The following is a 22,572-nucleotide window of genomic DNA, read 5'->3' as shown; positions in this document are numbered from 1 at the left end:
AGATCCATGCAGCGCAAATCCTTGACCCCATGCAATTCATCTTGTAGAATCAGACCAGAAAAAGCAGCATTATGGAGGAAACAGCAAATATTACTTTCAACCACTGCCTACCAAGGGGCAGTAAAAGCACAAAATATGAGTAGTTTTACTCAAATGGGTAATCCCATTCAACCAACCGAGACTACTCACATGAGCAAGCATTTGCAGAAGCTGGTGGTAGTTCTCTGTCTGCCTTGTAAATCTAGAGGGAAGTAGAGTCTGCAGTTAAAATTACAAAAGACAAAGAAGATATGCTGTACCTTTTATGCTGTACCTTCTGTTTATCACACAGTGAAAATGCTGTTTTCATCTTAAAAACTGCTACTACCAACTGAGCAAAACGGTTGCCCTTTAAAACAGAGACAATACAAGCTAATATTGTATTGTAAAGAGGTAGGAGAAAGTGGATTTTACTTTGGTTATGAGCCTTAACGTTTGTGTGCCAGTCATTTTAGTGGAAAATTCCTCCATTCATTTGAAAAGATAAACAGTAGTAACTTTCAAATTTGGTTGATGTGACATCAATTACTGGCCTGGACTGCCAACATTCCAAAGAGAATATCTCTGTAATCTCCAGCCAGTCAGGGCAGACTGGGTGGAGCCCAGAACACAAACCTAAACATTTACAGGTGCATAAGTACCTGTGGAAGGCACAGGTGATGCACCTGTCTCAGGGAAGGACTTACGCAGGTGTGTTGGAACCGGGTGGACTGCTAGTGCTAGATTATGAGCTCATTTGATCTGCAGACACATTCTCCACCACGCTGCAGTCCACAATTTCCAAATATTGGCCAGGAGCCTCCTGAGATGAGCATCTACTATGAAAACTTTTTCCATCCACAGAACATTTCTAGCCCACAACGACCAACAAATTTCGAAGCCGGGGACTACAACTCCACTCCTAACCCTTACCTCTGGCTAAATGGACCCTCCATTACCCCACCATCATACCTGCCGGGATCCAACCCTAGTCCTTTCATCCCTCAGTCCTATGGGATGCAACGGCAGCTCTTGCCAAACATGCACAGTTTGGGGGGGACTGATTTGGGCTGGCTTCCTCTGCCATCCCAAGAGGAGCTGATGAAGCTGGTGAGACCACCTTACTCCTACTCTGCTCTGATCGCCATGGCCATCCACGGAGCCCCGGAGAAAAGGCTGACACTCAGCCAGATCTACCAGTATGTGGCTGACAACTTCCCCTTCTACAACAAAAGCAAGGCAGGGTGGCAGAACTCAATACGACACAACTTGTCTCTGAACGATTGCTTTAAGAAAGTGCCCAGAGATGAAGATGACCCAGGTACACTTTTGATTCTTCCCCTTCTATCCTCCTAAACTTGTGTACATTTGGTAAAGAGAGAGACACAATGGGCCAGATTCTGGATTTACTCTGAGGTGAAACCAGAGCAATTCTGCTGACTTTGGCAGAGTTGCTCTGGGTTCACACTCACATCAGCTAAGGTCTGACTCTGACCCACAGTGTAGCTAATGAAGCGTACGTGACACAGAAGGTGATTCTTGCCTGCTGTAGTTCTTCCTGAACACTGCTCATGTGCTGAGCACACCTGGCTTCACAAGCACAGGAACAGTCTCGCTGAGTACAGGCCATTTAAAAGCCATTTGGCACCATGTACGTGACCACGACTAACTGAATCAGTACTTAATGGAAATGGAGGGAGAAAAAGGAAATTGTCAAGGAAATATATTTGCTTTCTCGAGTCAATAACAATTCTAAAAAGCAGTGTTTGTTTTGTTTAAATGGTCACCTTTTAGTTTAGAAATGGCATCACTGCTCTACTCTCCTCCAAACTCTCAGCAGCTATTTTTTTGTCTGCCTGGCTCCTTTAGCCAACATCATCTATTGGGATAGATTTGAATCTGGCTGGATGACTGTGTGTGTGTCGCTGTGAATCAAATCCTGCTCTGTCTAGCAATCCTTGCTGTTCTATTGACAGGCAGGGCTAAAATGACTGTAGCCCCTGTGCTGTCAACACAAAAGCATGAAGTCCTGAAGTTTTGACTTAAGTAACATTTCCATCATCATCATGAAAAGTTTCACCTCAGCAGGAAGTGGAGAAGATCTGGCCCAAAGCTTCAGCATTTGCTGGGCCTGAAGGCCAAAAGACTTCTTCACAGGTTATCAATAATTGCCACCCTGCCTCCTTTTTTATTTGGCTGAAACAGCAAGCGATTGAGATTAAACCCAAGGAATCTTCTCTTTGCTCCCTGTGCCTGTGTCTTTTTTATTTAGAATCTGTTGGTCTCTTTCCACAGGAAAAGGGAATTACTGGACTCTGGACCCAAACTGTGAGAAGATGTTTGATAATGGAAATTTCCGTAGGAAGAGGAAAAGGAAGTCTGACATGGGGTCCAGCACAGCATCTCTTGCATCTGAAAAATCAGAGGACAGTGCCTTAAGTGGCAGTCCCAAGGCTGCCGAACACCAGGATCTCTTGGAAAGCTCCTCACCTGTAACTGACAGTTCACCTGACAAGCGGTCTTCACCACCGTCTTCCAGCAGCCCCTGCCTCAACAACTTCCTTTCCAGTATGACTGCATACGTTAATGGCTCTAACTCAGCGAGCCGATCAGTGCCTTTGGGACTTGCTGCTGAGCCCACTGATAAAATGGGACAAAATATGGTAGGCTTTAATTCCTATGCTACACTTTCTAATATACCCAGCCACGGTGGGGCAGAGTGGTCCAATTCAATGCCTTCCAGCCATCTTGGGTACAGCAATTCAGTTCTCAATCAGTTTAATTCCCATTTCTACAGCAGTATTGGGGCAAATAACACTCTGTATCCTAGAGAGGGAACTGAGGTTTAAACCACGAAGGAGAAAAGGATGAATGCTTAAGAGGAAACGGTCAGTGGTTGGAAGACTAGTGTTAGCCCATCATCTCTGAAACCTACATCACAACCTGCCTTAGCACCTAAAATTAAGAACTCCAATCCTTTTACCTAGGAGATTTCCTCCTAGCTGTAATCACCACACCTCTCCTCATGAAAGGCCAAGGCCTCAAACCACAAGGATGTTTCAGGCAAGCTCTGTGGAAGTCTAAGTCTTACAGATGCTGCCCAGCACTATTCTATGGCCATCTCTCAAGATCTGCTAGTTGCCTTAGGCCTGGTCTTCACTAATAACTTTTACCTGAAGTCATATCACTTGATATCATGTGATTTTCTTAGTGGCATTTTAATATCTGCAAAAAACCCTAGTGTAGATGTAGTTAGTTAAGCACCAAAAGTCCTTTTCTTAGTACAGCTTATTTCATTTGGGGAGCTGGTATAAGCTCAACTGACAGAAAAGTCCTTTTGCAGGTGTGAGCCTAAAGTTTGACAAGACCTCAGTTAGCCCCACAACATTGCCTCAGTATTTGTTCTATTCTGTATGTAAATATATGGGCATAGCACATACCCTGAGGTAGTGATTTAAGAACACGCCCTGTTTCTGGTTTCACCTATAGCTAAAGCTATTGGCCAAAATTGTGCCAATCTTTCATGCCCCAATGGGACATACAGCCAAGTATGGAGACAGAATTAGGCCTTTACATTCTTGCGCCGATAATTTAACCAGAAAAAGAGGGGAAATGACAAAAGTTCGAGAAGTTTACAGTCAGGTTTCATGCATAAGGTCCAATGCTGCTTGCTGTAAGGACTTGATTGCAACCTAATGTCCATGGGCCTACTTGCATAAGAAAATCAGGATTTGTTCCATGCTACATATTTTATAGACCTGGGTTTTCTGTAGAAGGAAATGTGTCTGTACCAGAGTAACACAAAGGCTTGTAATGAACAAAGCATCTGAATGCGGAGTGCTTTTGTATAGCAAGTCTAACATATCACTGAGCTTTATTTCAAAGACTGCATCTTCCCCATGAATTGATTGCAGTCATTGGAAAAAATACTGTTTACTGTACATTTCTGTTTTGTAAAAGTCAGTTTAACAATTGTTGTGTACAAGTGTAAATATTATTGAATAATTCCCCTTGTTTCTCCTGATCTCTCAAAATATTCCATATGTACTGCAGTCACACAGCAAAGGCCAAATATTAAATAAAGGTTTTGCACCAGAACACGTTAATTGAGTTCCACAATTGTATATTGTAATATAGGAAACTGAAGAGTCTACAGACATCTGCTCCTATTTACCGCTGTGCTCTGGTAAGATTGATGAGGAGAAATTAATTTTAAATTAGTATATTGTGACAAACACCCTGTTGTGCCTTAATCTTTGTAACATGTACGTTGGTTGCAGTTTCATTATGAGTCCCACTGAGGTATTTTCAATAAAGCAGTTGTATTGCGTGTGCACACAAAGTACTTAAAGAATTTCAAATGCTAGAGTAGTAACAATCCACAGCCAATAAGGGAATTATGATGATACTTTAAAAAAAAAATCTGCTCTATGGGGTTTAAACTTGCGTAACTTAGCTCGAGAAATCCAGTGTAAACAGCACCAAAAGGTCAACTTGTTAAACAATTTTATGTCTAAGCAATCAAAATTTGCATGCCTGAGGAGTGTTATGCAAAGGAAGGCCTCACTGAGTCATTGTCAAACCAGAATTGCTCTTTTAGCTTCTGCACTGGAGCTGAGATGCCAATCATTTACAATTATGTAAATTGCACTTATTTTCCCCACATACTAATTGTCCAAAATTACCTACGTTATTTTTTTAACAATTTTTGTTTGGCTTTCTGTGGCATTGTACATACTTTTTGTTTGCTTTTTAATACGTTTCATTTCACAACTACCATGGAGAGATTTCAGTTGGAAAGAGGCACTGCTGTATTCAGTTAGCTCATTGAAACTTGATGCAAATAATAGGGCTTGTAACAGCTGTTAGTAACAGTTCCTAGCCAATCATTTCAGTGCTGCAGCCATTCAGCACATGTGAAATGTATTGGTATCAGCCCAGAATTTTGGGGGAGCTACTGCACCACACGAACAGCGACCCAGAAACAGTCTGAGCTATGGTCTTCACAAAAATCAGAGGAGTGTTAGATGGGAAATGTAAGTTCTAAAAACTATCTGTACAACTGAAGTACAAAAATATGCAGCCAATGCTAAACAGAAACAAGAGGGAGACTCCAAGCCATAGAAAACCCTTCATCTTGATTGGTCTGCATTGCCTGAAATAAATGAACGAGTTCCTACAGAGCCCTTTGTCTCTGGTCTAGACTGCTATTAACCAAATATCCTTCATTACCAGCTGGTGGCTATTTGGCCTATTGGCAGTTCCCTTGTGGTGTCAGTAGCAGTTTTCCCTATAATCTGAGCACCAGGGCAGCTGGAGATTCAGTTGTCACCCAGCTGATTAGCAGAAGGCCCATGCCATCCACATCTGGCAGCATGTGCTGTCATTGGTGGTGCACATCCATGCATACCTTGGTATAACAAAATTTATTCCACCCATGGATGGAAAATATTAGAGGGAACCCTGGTCAGCAGTACAGTTTCTTAAGGACAGGAACCTGCTTCACTATTGAAACCGTGGTGCCTATTCGAAGACCAGATTAAAATCAGAATATCCTCTTCTAGAAATATCAGGTCAGAGGCTGAGGTATGATGAGCACAAGGAGGCTATGCAGGAGAAAATGGAATCACGGCTGCCCTAAATGCGAACACTTTATGAACAAATAAATAAGCCACAGAGCATTTAACTTTCACTATAGATTTTTTAAGAGAGATGTATCAGAATATTTGCACTGACAAATTTGCACCTGTCGTGCGGAGATGCTCAAAGACCTATTAATATACTTAATCTACGGCTACACTGAAACACAGAGGGATGTGTTAATAGCATCTGGCAGGTCTCATTTCACAATAATAACAGAACTATTAATGCATTTCACGGCTGCTCATAAATATACATAGTCTGCCAAGGTAAAAAGCTGTTATTTTACTAAGTTGTGGTTATAAAAATACCAGATTTTTCCAACTACGTCATTTCTGAAACTGCTCCCACTCTTTCCACTCATAACTGCCATCTCCTCAGATCTGGGTTTGTTTGGTGGTGCAGGACAACACTCAGTCATTGGTGTGACTCTGGGAACAACGGTATTTGCGAGATAGGTGAGTGGTGGCCTTGGTTTCTCTGGGACATGCTGCTTTCTTTGCCATGTTTGATCCTGCTGTGAAGCATGCTTTCTGTTGTGAGAAAAGACTTTCTGAAACCACCCACAGGTGGTCTCAAATCTTGGACCTCACCATATGAGCCTCTGCCATTTAAGCTAAGGCTGTAGCGGAGACTCATTTGTTCTCTCTGTAAGTGGTCTGGGTGCCCCCTACATGGGACAGTGAACCACATCCAGGAGGTGTGTGGATTACATATGCACACACAGCATTGCTGTTATTTTGGTTTTTATGGTCCTCACAACTGTTCCTGTAAAAAAGAGGTTTCCTGTTTCTGCCCTGAAACACTGGAAAATTGACAGTGAAAGCCCAGTGTCAAGATACCATCATTCCCCCTCCTACTGGCCACTGCAGTATTGCTAGCATTTATGCAGGCTTGGGTTATTCACAGAGTCCTTTCTCAGGGCTGAAATAAGTGCTGAGTGTTCAAATCAGTCATTTTATCATCCAGAAAGCCAATGCAAGCCTTCATTGCACCAAGTCAGTACAGGTTTTGAGAATACATTTCCTGAATCCATGTCTGGGAGGAAAGGGGAGAACAGAGGTCATTGACAGCTTGGTGTAGGGAAGTTAATTAAGGAATATGAATCTTTATGGACAAAATGAGCAATTATCATGCACAGAATTATTTGTATATTTTTCATATCAGAGAACCTGGAGTCAAGTATCCCAGTGGATCTCTCTTCACCATATAGTGCTACCACTAGAAATACTGCAAATCAGCTTGGTATCAGCTGTTCTATACTTAGCTAAGAGTCTGTTCCATCAAAATATTTGAGGGGGAAAAATCTGCAATGCTCTGCAGCATGAACAGTGCTGTTCCAGTTACACACTGCTCTTTTGAAGCACACAGAAAAATCCTGAGGGATGCTTATTCAAAGCCCAACATTATGCTTAGGAATTCAATATTTTCTTTCCTTCCTGCCCACAACTGTCCCTCAGAGAGAGAGAGAATGCTTGCCAGAATTAAGCAGTAAAAGTTACCATGAACGTGCACTTATTTTGCCTGCCAAGCTCAGACTCTGGTGCATCAGGCAAATGATGGAAGATAGCTGATGACTGTGGGTTCCAGAGGGTACAGAAGTGACATTATTTGTTAACAGAGACTTCAAGTGCCTGTGACAAAATCAGGTAGTAGTAGTGGTAGTGGTCAAGCCATTAAATACCTACTGATGATTTTAATATGGAGAAAACATATTCCAGTTGCAAAATACATTGTGCGTGTCACTTATTCATTATTTAAAAGTGCAGGCTGAACCTTTCCAGTCCGGCACCTTCAGGACCTGACCATTGCCAAACAAGACAATTTGCCAAACCAAGGCAAGACAATATTGTCCAGCAGCATTACCAACACATCCACTGTTTACTGGGCTTTTAGACATTTAGGGGTAAATTAGAACTGAATAACAGCACAAAAAATGAGAGCCAGGACTGGCAGCTGGAAACAAAATTTATGGGACTGTGGGAAACTTGGCCACACCCATAGTAAATGGTCGTCCGACTATTTGCAATCATTCCATTTTATGGATATTGCTGAACGAGAGAGCATCAGATTAGAGAGGTTCAACCTTTATTAAATTTGCTGTGGAACTTTTAGCAGAGGCCAGCAAGGTTGCAAATGGGTGTCAGGAGAGGGATACCTTCCATGATTACCTGTTCTGTACACTCCTTCTGGGACATCAGGCATTGGCCTCTGTCAGAAAACAGGACACCAGGCTAGATGGACCTTTGGTCTGACCCAGTGTGTCCTTTTTTATTCCTTGGATTACATTATACCTTACCCAACATCCACAGCTGCAGCCATAAAGCTTTGGAGAGATTTGGGTTTTCAGCTCCAAAGTGTCACACATTCTATGAAGGGCCATGAGAGAACCATCTGATCAATCATCTATGCAGATTATAGTAAAATAATACCTTGTGAATCAATAGCTTTTAAGGCTGTTCTTTGAATCAAGTGTTTTGACCAAAGTTTATTGTTCCCTAGTTCATGCCAAGAGCTCTATGTATACGGACTTGCATGCAAATCAGACAATTTATTGTGTATCCTTCCAAAAAGAAGGGAGGGAGAGAGCATGTAGGTTTTAGCTGTACATTTTTCCATGACTAGAGCAGTTATTAAGTGATTGATGGAAGCAATACTAAGAATGCAATCATCATAAAAAAAGTTTCAAAAGGTAGAACAATATCCCAGTTATCCCATCAAGCTGGAGCCTGCTAGAAGATGATGCCTGTTTTACACTACACAAGGGCAGTGCTCCAATTGTGGGTCTCATTGCATGATCCAAAGCTGCAGTCTCTGTGCTCTCAACCTCCAAAAAGCACAGTCCAGAACTCACAGATGAAGAGGAGGTCAAGAGGGCTTTGAAGTCACTTTGCCACCCAGTATGGGGTTGCCCCAGAGGTCAGAGTAGCTACTGACTGTAAGATAGGCTGCTTTGAGAGCTGATCTTAGTTATGATGTTTCCTCTGCAGTCTTCAGCAACAGAATCCCTATTGCTGAGTCAGACTTTGCCTCACAGATGAAGAGGAGGTCAAGAGGGGTTGCCCAAGAGGTCAGATTAGCCCCCCTCCCCCCACTCATGCATATGATGAAGTGGGTCTTTGCCCACAAAAGCTTATGCTCCAAAATAGCTGTTAGTCTATAAAGTGCCACAAGACTTCTTGCTGTTACCATACAGGTGTAACCACCATCAAGCAGACTAGAACTTAGACCCTCTGGAGTTTAGTGCTGGAGAGACTAGAGTTTGAGCCAAAACCCACCTGGCTCTCAGCTAAGACTGTAGAGGAGACCCAGTCTCTCTCTGTGCCCATGGTTAAGTATCACTACATGGAACAGTGCTTGGGTTACATGGGCACAGTTGCATTTTCTGCCAGGGCCCTGATTCAGCCCAGCACTTCAACATGTGCTGAGCTTGAAGTACATCCCTATATCTCATTGCTTAAGTCAAGCACTCAGTAGTGTAGCTGGGCAGTTACCCCGCTTGTTTCTAATTTGTGGCCTCTGGTAGAGATTGTACTGTGGACATCTAATCTGGAAGCGACAAAGGCCTGGGTAAATATCAGCTCACCAAATATACATGCCAAAGTGTCATTTGGGGCTGCAGGGAGCAGAGAACACCCAGCTCCAGAGGTTCTGGAACTAGGGGTGAACCATGAGGGGGTTTCCATTGTATACAGGGTTGACAGCTTGGTTCAATGGTTGGAAGCACCCTCACTATCCAGATTGTTCCACCCTCCTGTCTAGCTCTAGCCTCAGGTTTAACCTGGACCGTTAGACCCTGCCATTACCCAGACCAATTGCTCTCACAGCCAGAAAGGCTGGTAGGGTAACTCCCCACATTTGTTAGTTCTTTCCTTCATGCTACTGATATTATGTTCATCTTATCTAGATTGCATTTCCTTCCAGGAGGCCCTCCATCCAGCCTGCAGAGCATCCATTCCACTGCACTGGCAATGTCAGCTGCAGTAAAGCCACCCACCTTGCTCAGAGTGCTTTTCATCAGTAGAGCCCTACATGCTTTACAAAGGAGGTTGGCAGCATTATCTCCTTTTGCAGAGGAGGAAGGTGACTTCGCTAAGGTCACCTGACAGGCCAGTGGCTGAGCCAGGAATTGAATCCAGGAGTCATGCAGCCTAGTCCAGAGCTCTGCTCAACATGCTTGCTCCACATTTCCCTGTTACTCTCTTAACAGCCTCACGTAACCACTGACAAAGAGCTTGCAGCCTGGTCCGCATACAAAATAGCACTAGTTTAACTGACAGTAAGGCAGCCAGCGCTCTGGGGACCACCGCTTTTCATACTGCTCAGCATCAGCTTGTTACCTTCCACCCCTCCCCCACTGGCTGTCTACACCTCTTGTCCTAAGTCCTTCGATTGTGAAGGCACCAGGCCAGGAGCTCTCTCTTTGCTGTGTGTCTGCACAGCCCCTAGCACAGTGGGATTCTCATCATGCCTGTGGTGAAACTGGTGCAGCCTGGATGTAAAGAGAGATGTAGCCCCTTTGCCCTACACGTGACAGTACCACAGAGATCATACACATGGACATACACACACAGTAAGGCTGACAGCCTCGCTAGGCCCCTGCTCCTCTCCCTGGGAGGAGCCTGGCCTTGGGCAGAGGGGGGATACTGAGGGCAGCCAGCTCTCAACACCATCCAGACCATGATGCCTTTCCACCACCCAGTTCTCAGTACCGCCTGTAGCACACTGTTTGGGGCTCTGGCAGCAATTTAAAGGGCCTGGGCCTCCAACTGCAATAGTTATAATTTGCCTCCAGTCCTGGCCGTCTGGTTAAATGAACTTTTACCGATACTCCTTAATAGCTGCTGCACTGATTGTGCCATCATCCCAGTCTGCCCTGTTGCCAAGGGATGGCAGCCAGCTCACTCGACTCTATTTAAATATGGAACTTAGTCACACACTGTTCATCATCGGGAAAATGTTGTCATATTAAGATGCAAATTTCTCATTGAAGGAAAGAAGGCTGGGCTGGGCCTAACCAGGAGCCAGAGAGACACTTGACAAATGGCCTTTTCCCAGTCCCAGCTGCACAGTTGTCTCTGAGCTCTGACTGAACCCTAAACACGACAGTATGTATACAGAGGACACAACTCATCTGTGCAACTCCCAAGACCTGCTTCCTGCTGTTCTGCTGGCACCCCTGCTCTGACATTGTCTTTCAATTGTTATCAGAGAACAAGGCAGGGGCTACATGCCTCTGTGCCAGCTGAAACAGAGCACTTTTGTTGAGAGCTTTGCTGCTTAAACCTCTGCCCTGCAGTTCTGGCGCTACTGCAGTCAGGCTTGTACTCGGCGGGGGCTTCAGTAGATGCTCGATTGGTGCTCAAATGCATTGTAAGTGCTAGGTGATGCTGAATACAAGCAGCTCCCATTCATTCAGTGGGAGGCTGCTGAGGACTTTTGAAAATGGCATCACTTTTATCTAGGGTCACACATATGGATTCATATCTTTTGGGCATCTCTGTTTCAACATATGACCCACTCTCTATTCCCTTCTCCCCTCCCCAACTTCTTCCAGGACATTACAGTTACGTTACCTACCAAAGCCACAGAGCTAAAATTGTGGTAGGGAGGTAGGTACTTGGCAGCAGCATCCGCTCAGGGCTCTGCAGTGGCTGCTTTGCCAACATTTAAAAGTGCAGCTGCAAACGCAAAAGGACCAGTTCCCGTAAGAACAGAGAGTAACCCCAGCTGCTTAGTTGGTGTAGATCACTCTTTTCTCTCATCCCATATATTTCCTTTTTGTGACCTGAATCTCAAGAGGCTTCAGCTCACCAGTACAAGACAAAAAATGGACATGCTTTAAACACCAGTTAGTGCTTCCTGGTCTATCTTGTATGGAAGGTAAATGACAGCATTCGCTGATGGGACTCATGAAAAGAGGGGACAAAAGCAAGAGGTAAAGTCTAGAGAGCTCTTTTATGCGAACACTGGAGGATGTGGACTAGTGAAGAAGCCAAAGTAACTAGTAGGAGACGGGAGGGGATATGTTCAAATGAAGGAAGGAGCTTGGAAGGTGGACTGCCAAATTTAAAATCTGGCTTAGCTATTGCTGCTCTGGATCAGACATCACAACCCTTCCACAAGGACCTATGGTGTTGGGATCTGCACATGTTCTCAGGCTAGACTTTCCTGTTCCCAAGCCTGTGTGACATCCAGCTAAATTGCCCAGTTTATGTCCTGGTGCACAGTGAGAGACACAAGTGAGATGACTAAGCTCTGGACCATGCCTCTCTAATGGCTGTAAGTGGTTCCCCTCCACACTGAACACAGCACATAGCATCTACAGCAAGGGGATGAACTGCGGGTGGCTATTGCAGTTGGAGAGGATGAAAATCCATCTTCCTCTACAAGATACATAAAGACAAAGCCCATCAACTGCAGGTCTTTATAGCAATAAGCCATTTCTACTTATCTAGCCTGTAAGAGATGAGTGAATGCAAATATTGAAACTGTGTGTATTTTTGGATGATGGTATTTATGCAAATATAGATGCAAATTAAGCATGGCTTTTTGGCCCCTGGCAAGTTACTAATACAGCCCTGAAGACTTGGAAGCCCATAATCTATAGTAGAGCTGGACATTTTTTTTTGGGAGCATCAAAAAGTCCAGTCAACATTCCTTACCCTGCACAGGCAAAAATAAGAAGGACATAGCTGTGGCAAACCTCTTGATGATAAGTGATGATATGAAAATGAGGCAGTTATGAAGGCTGCAGAAAGTGCAGCTCAAGCCCACGTAAACAAAGGCAATGAGCAAGCCAGTGTGTCAGCACATGGAAATTCTTGGGCATGTATGAAAGAGAACATTTTGGCTGTGTACAGAGTAATCCTTTAACGCCTGCTATTATTTCATTGTTGCCATGTGAGGCAGGTGAAGCCGATCCTCTTAGTGCCACTGGACTGTTAACCCAAACAGTAGCTACTCAGTTGGAACCAACAAAAACAAGTAGGCCTGGACCATGAGGAAGGATAGAATGCAGAAGTCTAGCTTCTCTCTCCTCAAAAGTACCCCAGTCTGGAGCTTATCAAGTTCATTTTATGTGTTTTTCTTTTGTTTGAGTCAGGGTGCCACAATAGATGGACATCATGTGAATTCAGCTACAGATTGAACTTCTCTGATCTGGAATTATCTTGTCTGGCAATATCTGTAATCCAGGATGATTTTAGTAAACTGAATGACCACTTATGGGTGTGGCCAAGTTTCTTGTGGTCCCATAAAGTTTGTTTGTAGTGACCAGTCCTGGCTCTCAGTGTTCTGTGCTGTTGTTCAGCTGTAATTTACCCCTAAATGGCTAAGAGCCCAGTAAGCAGTGGAAGTGTTGGTAATGCTGCTAGACAACATTGACTTCCCGTAGTCTGGCACATTCTTTTGTCTGGCACAAATCGGATCCTGAGGGTATTGGACTGGAGAGGTTCAACCTGTACTTTCCAGTTGGTTCATCAGTTGGGGCAGTATGAACATTCATGTTAAAATTACAATGTTAAGATTATCTGATTGTAGCTGACAGAGGAGAGACAGGTCAGTTTCCATAGTGAGTACTGGGATCACCAAGAAAGATGTTCAGTAAAGCAGTGTGTTTTTTATATTTTTTGTTAGGATTGGGAATGAGGTCATCAGTACACAGAACCAACAGCTGTGCGACATTATTTGTAACTTCACAGTTGGTCTTTGGGTCTTCAGACCGCACATGACAATGACATTTCCTGCTCGTCATGCTTAGAGGCCTAATTTCAGTGGACCTATGTTTTTGGCCCTATGAAATACCTGCACCTATTTTGTGTGCACAGCACCCTACATGTGATTACAGGGTACATTTTGCAAGCACTCTCAACCACAGCCAGTGAAGCACTCAAGCAAGTAATTCACTTGAAGCAATCACGATGTTCCATTGACTTTATTGGGTCTAATCACATGATAATACACATGCTTACCTAGGTAAGAAAGCTCAGAACCTTACAGGATCCAGTGTTATTTACATAAGCAGTTCCACATTTATGCCTAGTGGTCTATCCAAAGGTACGAATGCAGTTAGGGTTCCTGAGGAATCCACCTGGAAGCGCAGCCTTCAATCGTCTGAGCTGCAGGTTAAATTTTTTGAGGCTTTGGAAGAGCTAGTGGCACTAACGGGGGCTCACAAGCAATAGGAAAGGATGATGGTGCATTCCTCTCTTTTGTCACATATCAGTTATGGCACTGCCCTCCAGTGTTTGCCATAAGCTGAGCGCTTGTGTGATGGTCCAGGAGAGATTCAGCTGCCATGTAGCTGATACGCAGCACACCAACTGCCACCAGCATGTGTTTCTATTGGTACTGTACATCCATACATGCTTTGATGCGTGTGACAAAATTTATTCCACCCATGGCTGGAAAAAAATAGAGAGAACAATGCTGCTCTCCAGCCCCTTTTACGTCCAGCAATGCAAGGGTGTGCAGCTCTCTCAATGATGCAACCCACAAATTGATGGAAATAGAAAGAATGTTTCAAAAACTAGATAAACAAATACAACTAACTGCCCAACAACTGGCAAACTCAACCATTAACAAAGGTTAGCATCCTTTCCAGCTTCTCACCATTTCTGAGCCTGAGTGCTTTCTCTCCTTGGCACAATGACTTCTTAGAAGCCATTTAGTATGGACGTAAATAAAAAGAAGGCTGTTAACTTCTTCTCTCCTTCAATTCTGCCTTTCAGATTCAAATACCAAGAGAGGAAAGAAAAGGTGGATGGAAAAATCATGCTTGACAATACAGCTCGATTAAAATTTGTCAATTGTTTACCTGACTGACAAAATCAGGATCACAACAATTAGAGTTTCACATTTGCAACTACTTAGCTGCCTAGAACCATTCTTGTAAAGGTCAGTAGTGTTTGGCTTCTGCTGGCTGCTTTGCTTTTAGATTTTAATAGGATTTATGGGCATTGATTATGGAGACCAAAAAATGGTCTTTGGTATGTTTTGGGTGCAGTCTGATATATTGTACATTAGCTGCAAGGATATAAAAGTACTTTGCATGGCTTACTGTAAGCATTCCTGCCAACACCTCCCCCACCTGCAAACAATTCATTTACCTGCATTTAGCTGACATGCTGATTGTGGCATAGTGATATGCCTATGGTCATTAAGTAGGCTGCTACATTAAGAGTGGGGTGCAATTCCTGCTTGCTAGGGCCTGCCCTGTGGAAGATCAATGGCTGCAGCAAGACGTATTAGTAGTTAACGTTGTACGTAATAGTTATTTACTGCTGCTTTTATATATTTTGTAAATGAAGCTACTGCACGCCCCCCCCCCTTCCACTGTATGATACAGATTCAGCCACTTTATATGGTGATGCGGCTGATTGCTATTAGCTGAGCCAGCCCTTTCTGTGTGCACTTGTGACACACACCACCAAAGTCAAAGAAAAACCCAGCAGTGCCTGGCCTCTTGGTAAGGACACTCTTTAGTATCCTGTAAGGGATGCTAGATGAACACATTGCAAAATGCATCTGGTTGTGTTGCTTCTAAATCACAGCTGACTACATTGTGATTTCCAACATGGCAGCTATTAATGGACCAGGTTTCAGCAGAACTACAGCCCTCCGCTTTTATTCCTTTCTCATTGGACAGGACACTCTTCATGGTAACACACAACACAATCATCATTGGTCATAATGGAATCTTCCCTCGTATGTTTGAAGCAAGCACACTATTTTTGCATACAGAAAAGCTTCTCTATCAGAAGTATATACATGGCCCAAATTAGCAGGAAAAAAGATCTGGGAATATAAAGTTGTTTCAGATTCTTAAATGCTTTAAAAATGGAGAGAAAAGGTTAATGTTAACATTTACAGTGGTCTGAATTACATGGATAAGATTCTGAAAACTGGAGAATTTATAGTTTACTCCATTCCACATGACGCTTGTATTTCACGTGAGAACAAACTGATCTCACTGGTATGCTTTGACTGCTTTGCATTGCTCCAGTGAGAAAATGCAGACACTAACCTGCCCTGAAAGGGGAGGCGAGAGGCTGAGATATCACTGAAGGAACTGGTAAGCCAATATAACTAAAACTGCAAATTGTCAAAAAGTAGAATTAATGGAAAATACAGAATGTACATATAAAATGCCAGGGGGGCTGACAGAATTGCTGGGTCCCTGGGCAAGTGGGGCTCCACACACTCAGATGGAACAGGGCCTCAGGTGGAAGGGACGACGTGGAAGAGCCTCCACAATGCTCCAGAGCCTGGGGCTCTGGCTGCTGGAGACCTGGGCCCTTTTGAATCACCAGAGTCTGAGACAGTAGCTCCTACCCCCCGCCCCCGCCCCCCCCCCCGCCGCCATCAGCAGTCCTGCAAAATATAAATACAAAAAAAATACAAACTGGAGCTACTCCATTAAAGGCATTACCTAGGAAACCACATCACTAACAAGCAAGAAGGCTTTTAGTCAAAAAGCTGACATTGGTGTCAAGTTTCTGCCTTCCCTCAGCCCTTGCTTCTAACCCCATAGTACCCATACAAACCAGTTAAAGTCTTCCTTGTCCTTCAACAACAGTCGATTCACACGTAAGGCAACTATTCAGAAAAATCACCACATTTTAAGGGAAAACATTCACATTCTTGAGCAATGACTCCCTCACAAGGAAATAGGACTATAAGCAAAATTGTGGGCCAGGTATTAGGACCACCTTTTCCATATCACCACATGCCCCGGATCAAAGGTGACAACATGTTCTAAGGTATAAAAAGGCACTGGCTTCTGAGTCGAGCTGCTAACTTCCAAGAATGTCCTGAGGACAAGTCTTAGGTCTCAGTGGCTGTGCTATAGTGAAGCAGCTTACTTAACGAAGTAAGGTGTCTTTTAGCCATCAATACTCCTGTACAGGATGCAATGTACAATTTAACTTGCAAATATTTCTTTTCTCCCAGAAGCCACTCTCTCTACTTTCAATGATTGCTTTCTTGCTATGATGTGCCCTCTGAGTCAGGGTGGGGCTTTCCTATGGGAACATTGTCCAAGAATGCCCCCGTACCACAGACACTTGCCATTCAGAACAAAGTTACATGCATGCTTTCTTGCTCAAGCAGCTTACACAGAGTGGCCTGCATTTTTTTATGCCATCATGCTTTTCACCTTAGCCAGGCAGTTGCTGGACATGGTACTTATAAACATCCTTTTAAAATCTTTATTTAGAGGCACAAGATAACAAAGCTAAAGGGGCTTGTATGTCCTATCCTGACCAAAAGAAGAGATGACACCATCTCAATGATGCAACCCATGAATTGCTGGAAAGAGAAAGAATTTGTTTGAAAAACTAGATAAACAAATACAACTAACTGCCCAACAACTGGCAAACTCAACCATTAACAAAGGTTAGCATCCTTTCCAGCTTCTTACCATTTCTGAGCCTGAGTGCTTTCTCTCCCTGGCCCAATGACTTCTTAGAAGCCATTTAGTATGGACATAAATAAAAATAAGGCTGTTGACTTCTCTCCTTCAATTCTGCCTTTCAGATTCAAATACTAAGAGAGGAGAGAAAAGGTGGATGGAAAAATCATGCTTGACAATACAGCTCTATTAAAATCTGTCAATTGTTTACCTGACTGACAAAATCAGGATCACAACAATTAGAGTTTCACATTTGCAACTACTTAGCTGCCTAGAACCATTCTTGCAAAGGTGAGTAGTGTTTGGCTTCTGCTGGCCACTTTGTTTTTATGATTTTAATAGGATTTATGGGCATTGATTATGGAGACCAGAAAATGGTTTTTGGTATGTTTTGGGTGCAGTCTGATATATTGTACATTAGCTGCAAGGATATGAAAGTACTTTGTATGGCTTACTGTAAGCATCCCTGCCTGCAAACAATGCATTTACCTGCTTTTAGTTGACATGATGATTGTGGCATAGTGATTTGCCTATGGTCATTTAGTAGGCTGGTGCTGCTGCTTAGGATGGAAGCTGTTCAAAATCATAGATTAATGTGAAAATCTGAACAATATGGGTCCATATATTTAATCAGTTAAAAATAAATGAGATCATAATCCTGTGTCCATTAGTCCTATCCAAGTTCTCCATGGATATCAATATGGAAACATTGGATTAGGGTCTGTTGTTCTGGTGGTTTCTGGTGTCACTTAGGGCTCCTCTCTACAGCGGGGATCAACTCTGTAATGTTCAATCCACCCTCTCTTGATTTATCATGTCTACTTAGATGCTAATAATTCAGATGGCAGGAATTAGTGCAGGCAAGGCCTTCAAATGGTGTGTTCTGGTCTGTGGGGAACTTGCTTCTGATAATGAGCCTGGAGAAGCTGGGTCAGGGGTGTTTGAAAGCCAAGAAAGTGGGGGGGGTCAGAAAAATATTTCTTTGAGGACAGGATAGGTAACAAATAAGGCTTGTGTGGCCAAAGGGGAGAGGGTTTTATTTCTGAACCAAAGCAATTTATGGTCTGAATGTAAGCATGAATGCTGGTAATCTACTTAAACAAAAGGATACAAAATTTAGTAAGAATTCTAATGTGAGAAAGCTAGTAGAATAATGTATGAATGTTATTTAGCAATGGCATTCACTGTTTATGGTATTTCATTAACAGTGTTAAAACAGAACTATTAGACCATGTGAACCTAAGTTCTCTCTAAAACTTCTCTGTTTGTGGAATATAGATTCTGCAATGCATTTGGCCAGGAAAAAAAGCTTTTTCTCAAGAACTCTCAGAATCACTATATAGAAATGATTCAAAATGGGAGATTTCTGGATTTGATTTTTTTTTAAATGTCAGAGGAGAAAGGACAGGTTGTAAAGTTGTGCTAGGAACTTCAGTGATTTATTGTGCTTTCACAGGTTATAGTGCATCTGGCCTCCTCTGAGATTTATTTTCTGAAACTAAAATTTTGTTCCTGTTTGATCCATAAACAATCTAATCAAACTGATACAAACTGGCTCCCTTCAAAGCCTAGATCAGGTCAAGAATAAAAAAAATCTACAGTGAAGATTTTGCATTTGACATGCAATCAGTGTTGGTGACAACACTTCATTCTATCGAAAAGCAAAAGTGCAGAAGTTTTGGATTTGTGCCTTGATCTGACATAGAATCCATTCTCACTAAGAGTCCTGTTTAGTATGGTAACTGCATGCTCTGAGGCATGCATTCTTCTGAAAATTCAAAATAATTTAAATATATCATTGCTCAGGCCCAACAGCACCCCAGGGAGGGTGTTTCATAACTTTTTAACATACTGATGTACTGGGACACATCGACAAACAAGTCAACAGAATAGCCATGAACAGAACTTGGGATTTCTTTGCCCACTTCTGGTCATGGGACCACACTCTGCTGACATACTTATTGTGATCCCCACCTCAGGGGCCCTTACACTTGCACATAATACTAATGGAGTCCTCATACTACTGCTCTCATGGCTTTTTGAACAGGTTGAAGTTGCTTTGACATACCACTTGATTTAAAAAAAAAAAGAAAAAAGAGCTATATTCAGCACAAAGGCATGTTCATATGGCACACTCTTCTTGGGAGATAAGTGTATGGAACCTGTAGAAGACCCAAGTTCTTAGGGAAAATAGCTGAGAGACAGAGAGGGGACAATAGGAAGAGGGAGAAAAACTAAGAGACTAATACATTTTGTTCAGGCACTTGCTTTAAAAATCACAATATAATGCAGCCGCACCCAGGCTAATTCAACGTTCACATCCCTCAGCCAGGTGAAACAGCCATATATACATGGGAAGAGTCACTTTGTTCTACAGTTTGTCCTGGGCATATCTGACTTCAGCTTACAACATTTAATCAATCACAATGCTGTGGTGCCATTTCTAGTCTCTATTTCACAGTAACTAACACACACAGTTAGTATCTAAACCCGCAGACATGAACAGTCCTTATTAATGGAAATATTCTCATTCAAGTGAATGTAGCTAGCTCTAACGTTTTACAGGATTGAACCCTTAGTTATTAAAAATGTGTTTGAGCATTGCAAGGAACATGTTTAAACTGCTGTAAGTACAGTTAACCTCGATTTAACGGACCCCAATTGAACAGACTTTGGAAGTAGCAGATGCTGTCCACCAGTTCCCCCATGCTCACTCCTCCCCAAATAAATGCTGGTGAATAACCAGAGCTGCCACCACCACTGAAGCCACCAGGGCTGGAAGAGCTGCCACGAGGAATACAGCAGCAAGGTGCCTCCAATCCAGCAGATTTGGATTTAATGGACTTTTGGCATCAACGGGCACTCTTTCCCCCAACTAGTCCACTAAACTGAGGGTTTACTGTATATCCCACTGAGCTAGCTTACACCCAACCGCTGCCTCCAGTGCAACTCATGGATACAACCAGCCATGACCAATGGGCCTGATTCTAACAGATGCTGAGCCTTCTTCAAACCCTATTGCCTTTGATGAAGTGTACAGCATCTTGGCAGCGAAGTTATTTCTTCTCATTCTAATTACTGCTACCCATCGCTTTCATGGTCCACAGCATTTTAGAAAGATATATAGAAAAATCAATGTTGTAAATAACTGTAAACATAGGGACAAAAAGATGAATGTACCTGTACACTGTAAGGAAAGTATTTACATGACTGTGATGCCAATATATTTTAGTTATCAGGGTGGGTGATACTAATATATTGGCCTCACCTCCAGTCAAATTCAGTTTCTGTATTCTGTTAGCATGATTCTTCAAGTTTTTCAGAGGTAGCTCATGTGCAATGAACACCTTAAATATATTAGATTGCAATTTTATTTTTTGCTCAGTGTCGTTCAAATGGAAGATAGCTTTGTTCATTACTCTTTATTTAAGATATACGCTACGATGAAAATGCTCACACATAAAACTATGTTGAATTAATGTACCATGTAGACAGCACCACTGAAGCCTAGAACACTAAGGAATATAAGAAAGACACACAGGTGAAAGTTATTACTTATGCCTATAGAAGAACATATTAACTACCTTAAAAGGTGGAAAATTACAGTGATGCAATTCAAAATTAGTATATTTTTAGTTATGCAATACCATCACAGTAAAGATCCCTTCATAAACCTGTACACGTATTTTCTACAAGAGATTTCTTTTCTTCAGAGAATTTTTCATCTGTTTAATAATAAACAAAAATAGTCTCTTTTTACTACTATGAAATGTTAACATTTGCAATGGCCTGTTGAAGTTCTCTCAATGTTATGTTTAGAAGATGTCTCAGACCAAATTATCACTAAGTTTCTGTCCAGAATCTTATATAGGATAAACCACTGTAGTCCAGCACCCTCAGGATCTGACCGATGCTGAAGAATTTGCCAGACCATGGGATGTCAATATTACCTAGCAGCATTATCAACACTTCTACTGCTTACTGGGCACTTAGAAGACATCCGGGGTAAATTATAGCTAAATAACAGCAGAGAACAGGACTGGTGGCTATAAAGTTTTATGGGGCCATGGGAAACTTGTCCAGCCCCATGAAAAGTGGTTGTCTCACTAACTAAAATCATGCTGGATTACAGATGTTGCCAGTCCAGAGTGTGCTGGACTAGAGAAGTTCAACCTGCATATGGAATTTTTTTCTTCTAAATGTTTTTCACATCTGTTTTTACACATGCAACATATTGCTCTTTCTTCTGCCTGTGGAAATATGAATGAGAACGCAAAACTTGTTCCTCAAATTTCTGGCACATATTTGGAGTCTGTTTTCCCTTGAAATTAATCCTTGAGATTAAGTGGAAAATGAAGTTATGAAAAGCACCTTGGAACATGATTTTACTATTGTACACTCGGCAATGCAAAGATGATTGGAATTGCTGGGCTGGTTTTAGGTGTGAATTAAACTGCACATAAATCTCATCAGCTCGAGTCTGCCATTTATTATCCCACCTGCAGTCTTAGTGTAACAAGACTGCAAAGGTAATCACCTTCAAGTCCTTTTTAATGTTTCTAAAGCTACACATTAATGCATGAACCACAAAAAGTACTTTTCCTACAAAAGTAAATAGTTCTGAAGAAATAATTCCTAGTTTCAGATTGTTTTTGAAAGTAAGATGCTTAGACATTAGAAATCTAGTTGTAATATTATCCACTGTAAATCAAAACTCAAAAACAGGCAGAACCACTAAAATGCATTGGTGCAATGACTGTCAAGAAGTTACTCAGCAAAAATGTCATGACTATTCTTCATGCCTTCATACCTAAATGCGACGGTACTGAAATGATATCCTAGAATGCTGTTCAACATACCAGACCAATCCAAAGAATTCAGCTCCAGGGTTCTGTAACATGCAGCTCAGCAGTTAGCATGGAGAAAGCCATGCAACAAAGCAGACCAGATGGATCATTAAGGTGGCAACAGATGAGCCTGCAGGGTAAATGGGGATGGAGAGAAGATGTCATGTTATTATGGCAGCCTAGATAAAGAAATGCTCCAAAGTATGCTGTTAGTCTATAAAGTGCCACAGGACTTCTCGTTGTTCTCGAAGATACAAACTAATATGGCTATCTGTCTCATACTAGATAAAGAAATTGTTTACCAAAAAGAAGCAAAATGGTTATTCTGTACACATGCAGACAGTGAGGTTTGCATAGAACTGACTCAAGGAGGAGAAATCCATTTTGTGACCACCTACAAGATTTAGAAATTTGTTTTTGTTCTTCATGGGAGGAGAATCAGAATTTTTGGCCATTTTTATTAATCAGAGATTGGTCGATGTGTCTGATTGCGCAAACAAAAGATCTGATTTCCTATTAATCTGTCCCCCTTTGTGACCAGAATGGAGAGCCTTGGAATTCAAAAACATTCCCATTGAAAACTGCATCTTGATGAAACAGCCCATTTCAGCAAAAATGCTTTTTCCTGAAATTGTTCTTATCAGCTCTACTTTG

At 42.3% G+C, this 22,572-nt stretch overlaps 1 protein-coding gene across 1 annotated transcript; it reads left to right on the top strand.

The window, feature by feature from the left end:
- Positions 1-716: 716 nt before the first annotated feature.
- Positions 717-4,379, top strand: FOXI1 (forkhead box I1). Its single transcript, XM_075009554.1, has 2 exons — positions 717-1,339; positions 2,314-4,379. The coding sequence occupies exons 1-2, from the start codon at positions 766-768 to the stop codon at positions 2,865-2,867; spliced, it is 1,128 nt and encodes a 375-aa protein (XP_074865655.1). The 5' UTR covers positions 717-765; the 3' UTR covers positions 2,868-4,379.
- Positions 4,380-22,572: the final 18,193 nt, after the last annotated feature.

This window comes from Carettochelys insculpta, chromosome 15 (genome assembly GCF_033958435.1).
Source record: "Carettochelys insculpta isolate YL-2023 chromosome 15, ASM3395843v1, whole genome shotgun sequence".
NCBI lineage: Eukaryota > Metazoa > Chordata > Testudines > Carettochelyidae > Carettochelys > Carettochelys insculpta.
The sequence above is the reverse complement of the archived record's forward strand: the minus strand, read 5'-3'. Positions and strand labels throughout refer to the sequence as shown.

What these genes read in the sequence shown, in the direction of transcription:
- FOXI1 (XM_075009554.1), top strand. Translation starts at nt 766, where the DNA reads ATGAGCTCATTTGATCTGCAGACACATTCTCCACCACGCTGCAGTCCA. An exon ending in CAGAGATGAAGATGACCCAG is followed by an intron (nt 1,340 to 2,313) that starts GTACACTTTTGA and finishes CTCTTTCCACAG; the next exon opens with GAAAAGGGAATTACTGGACT.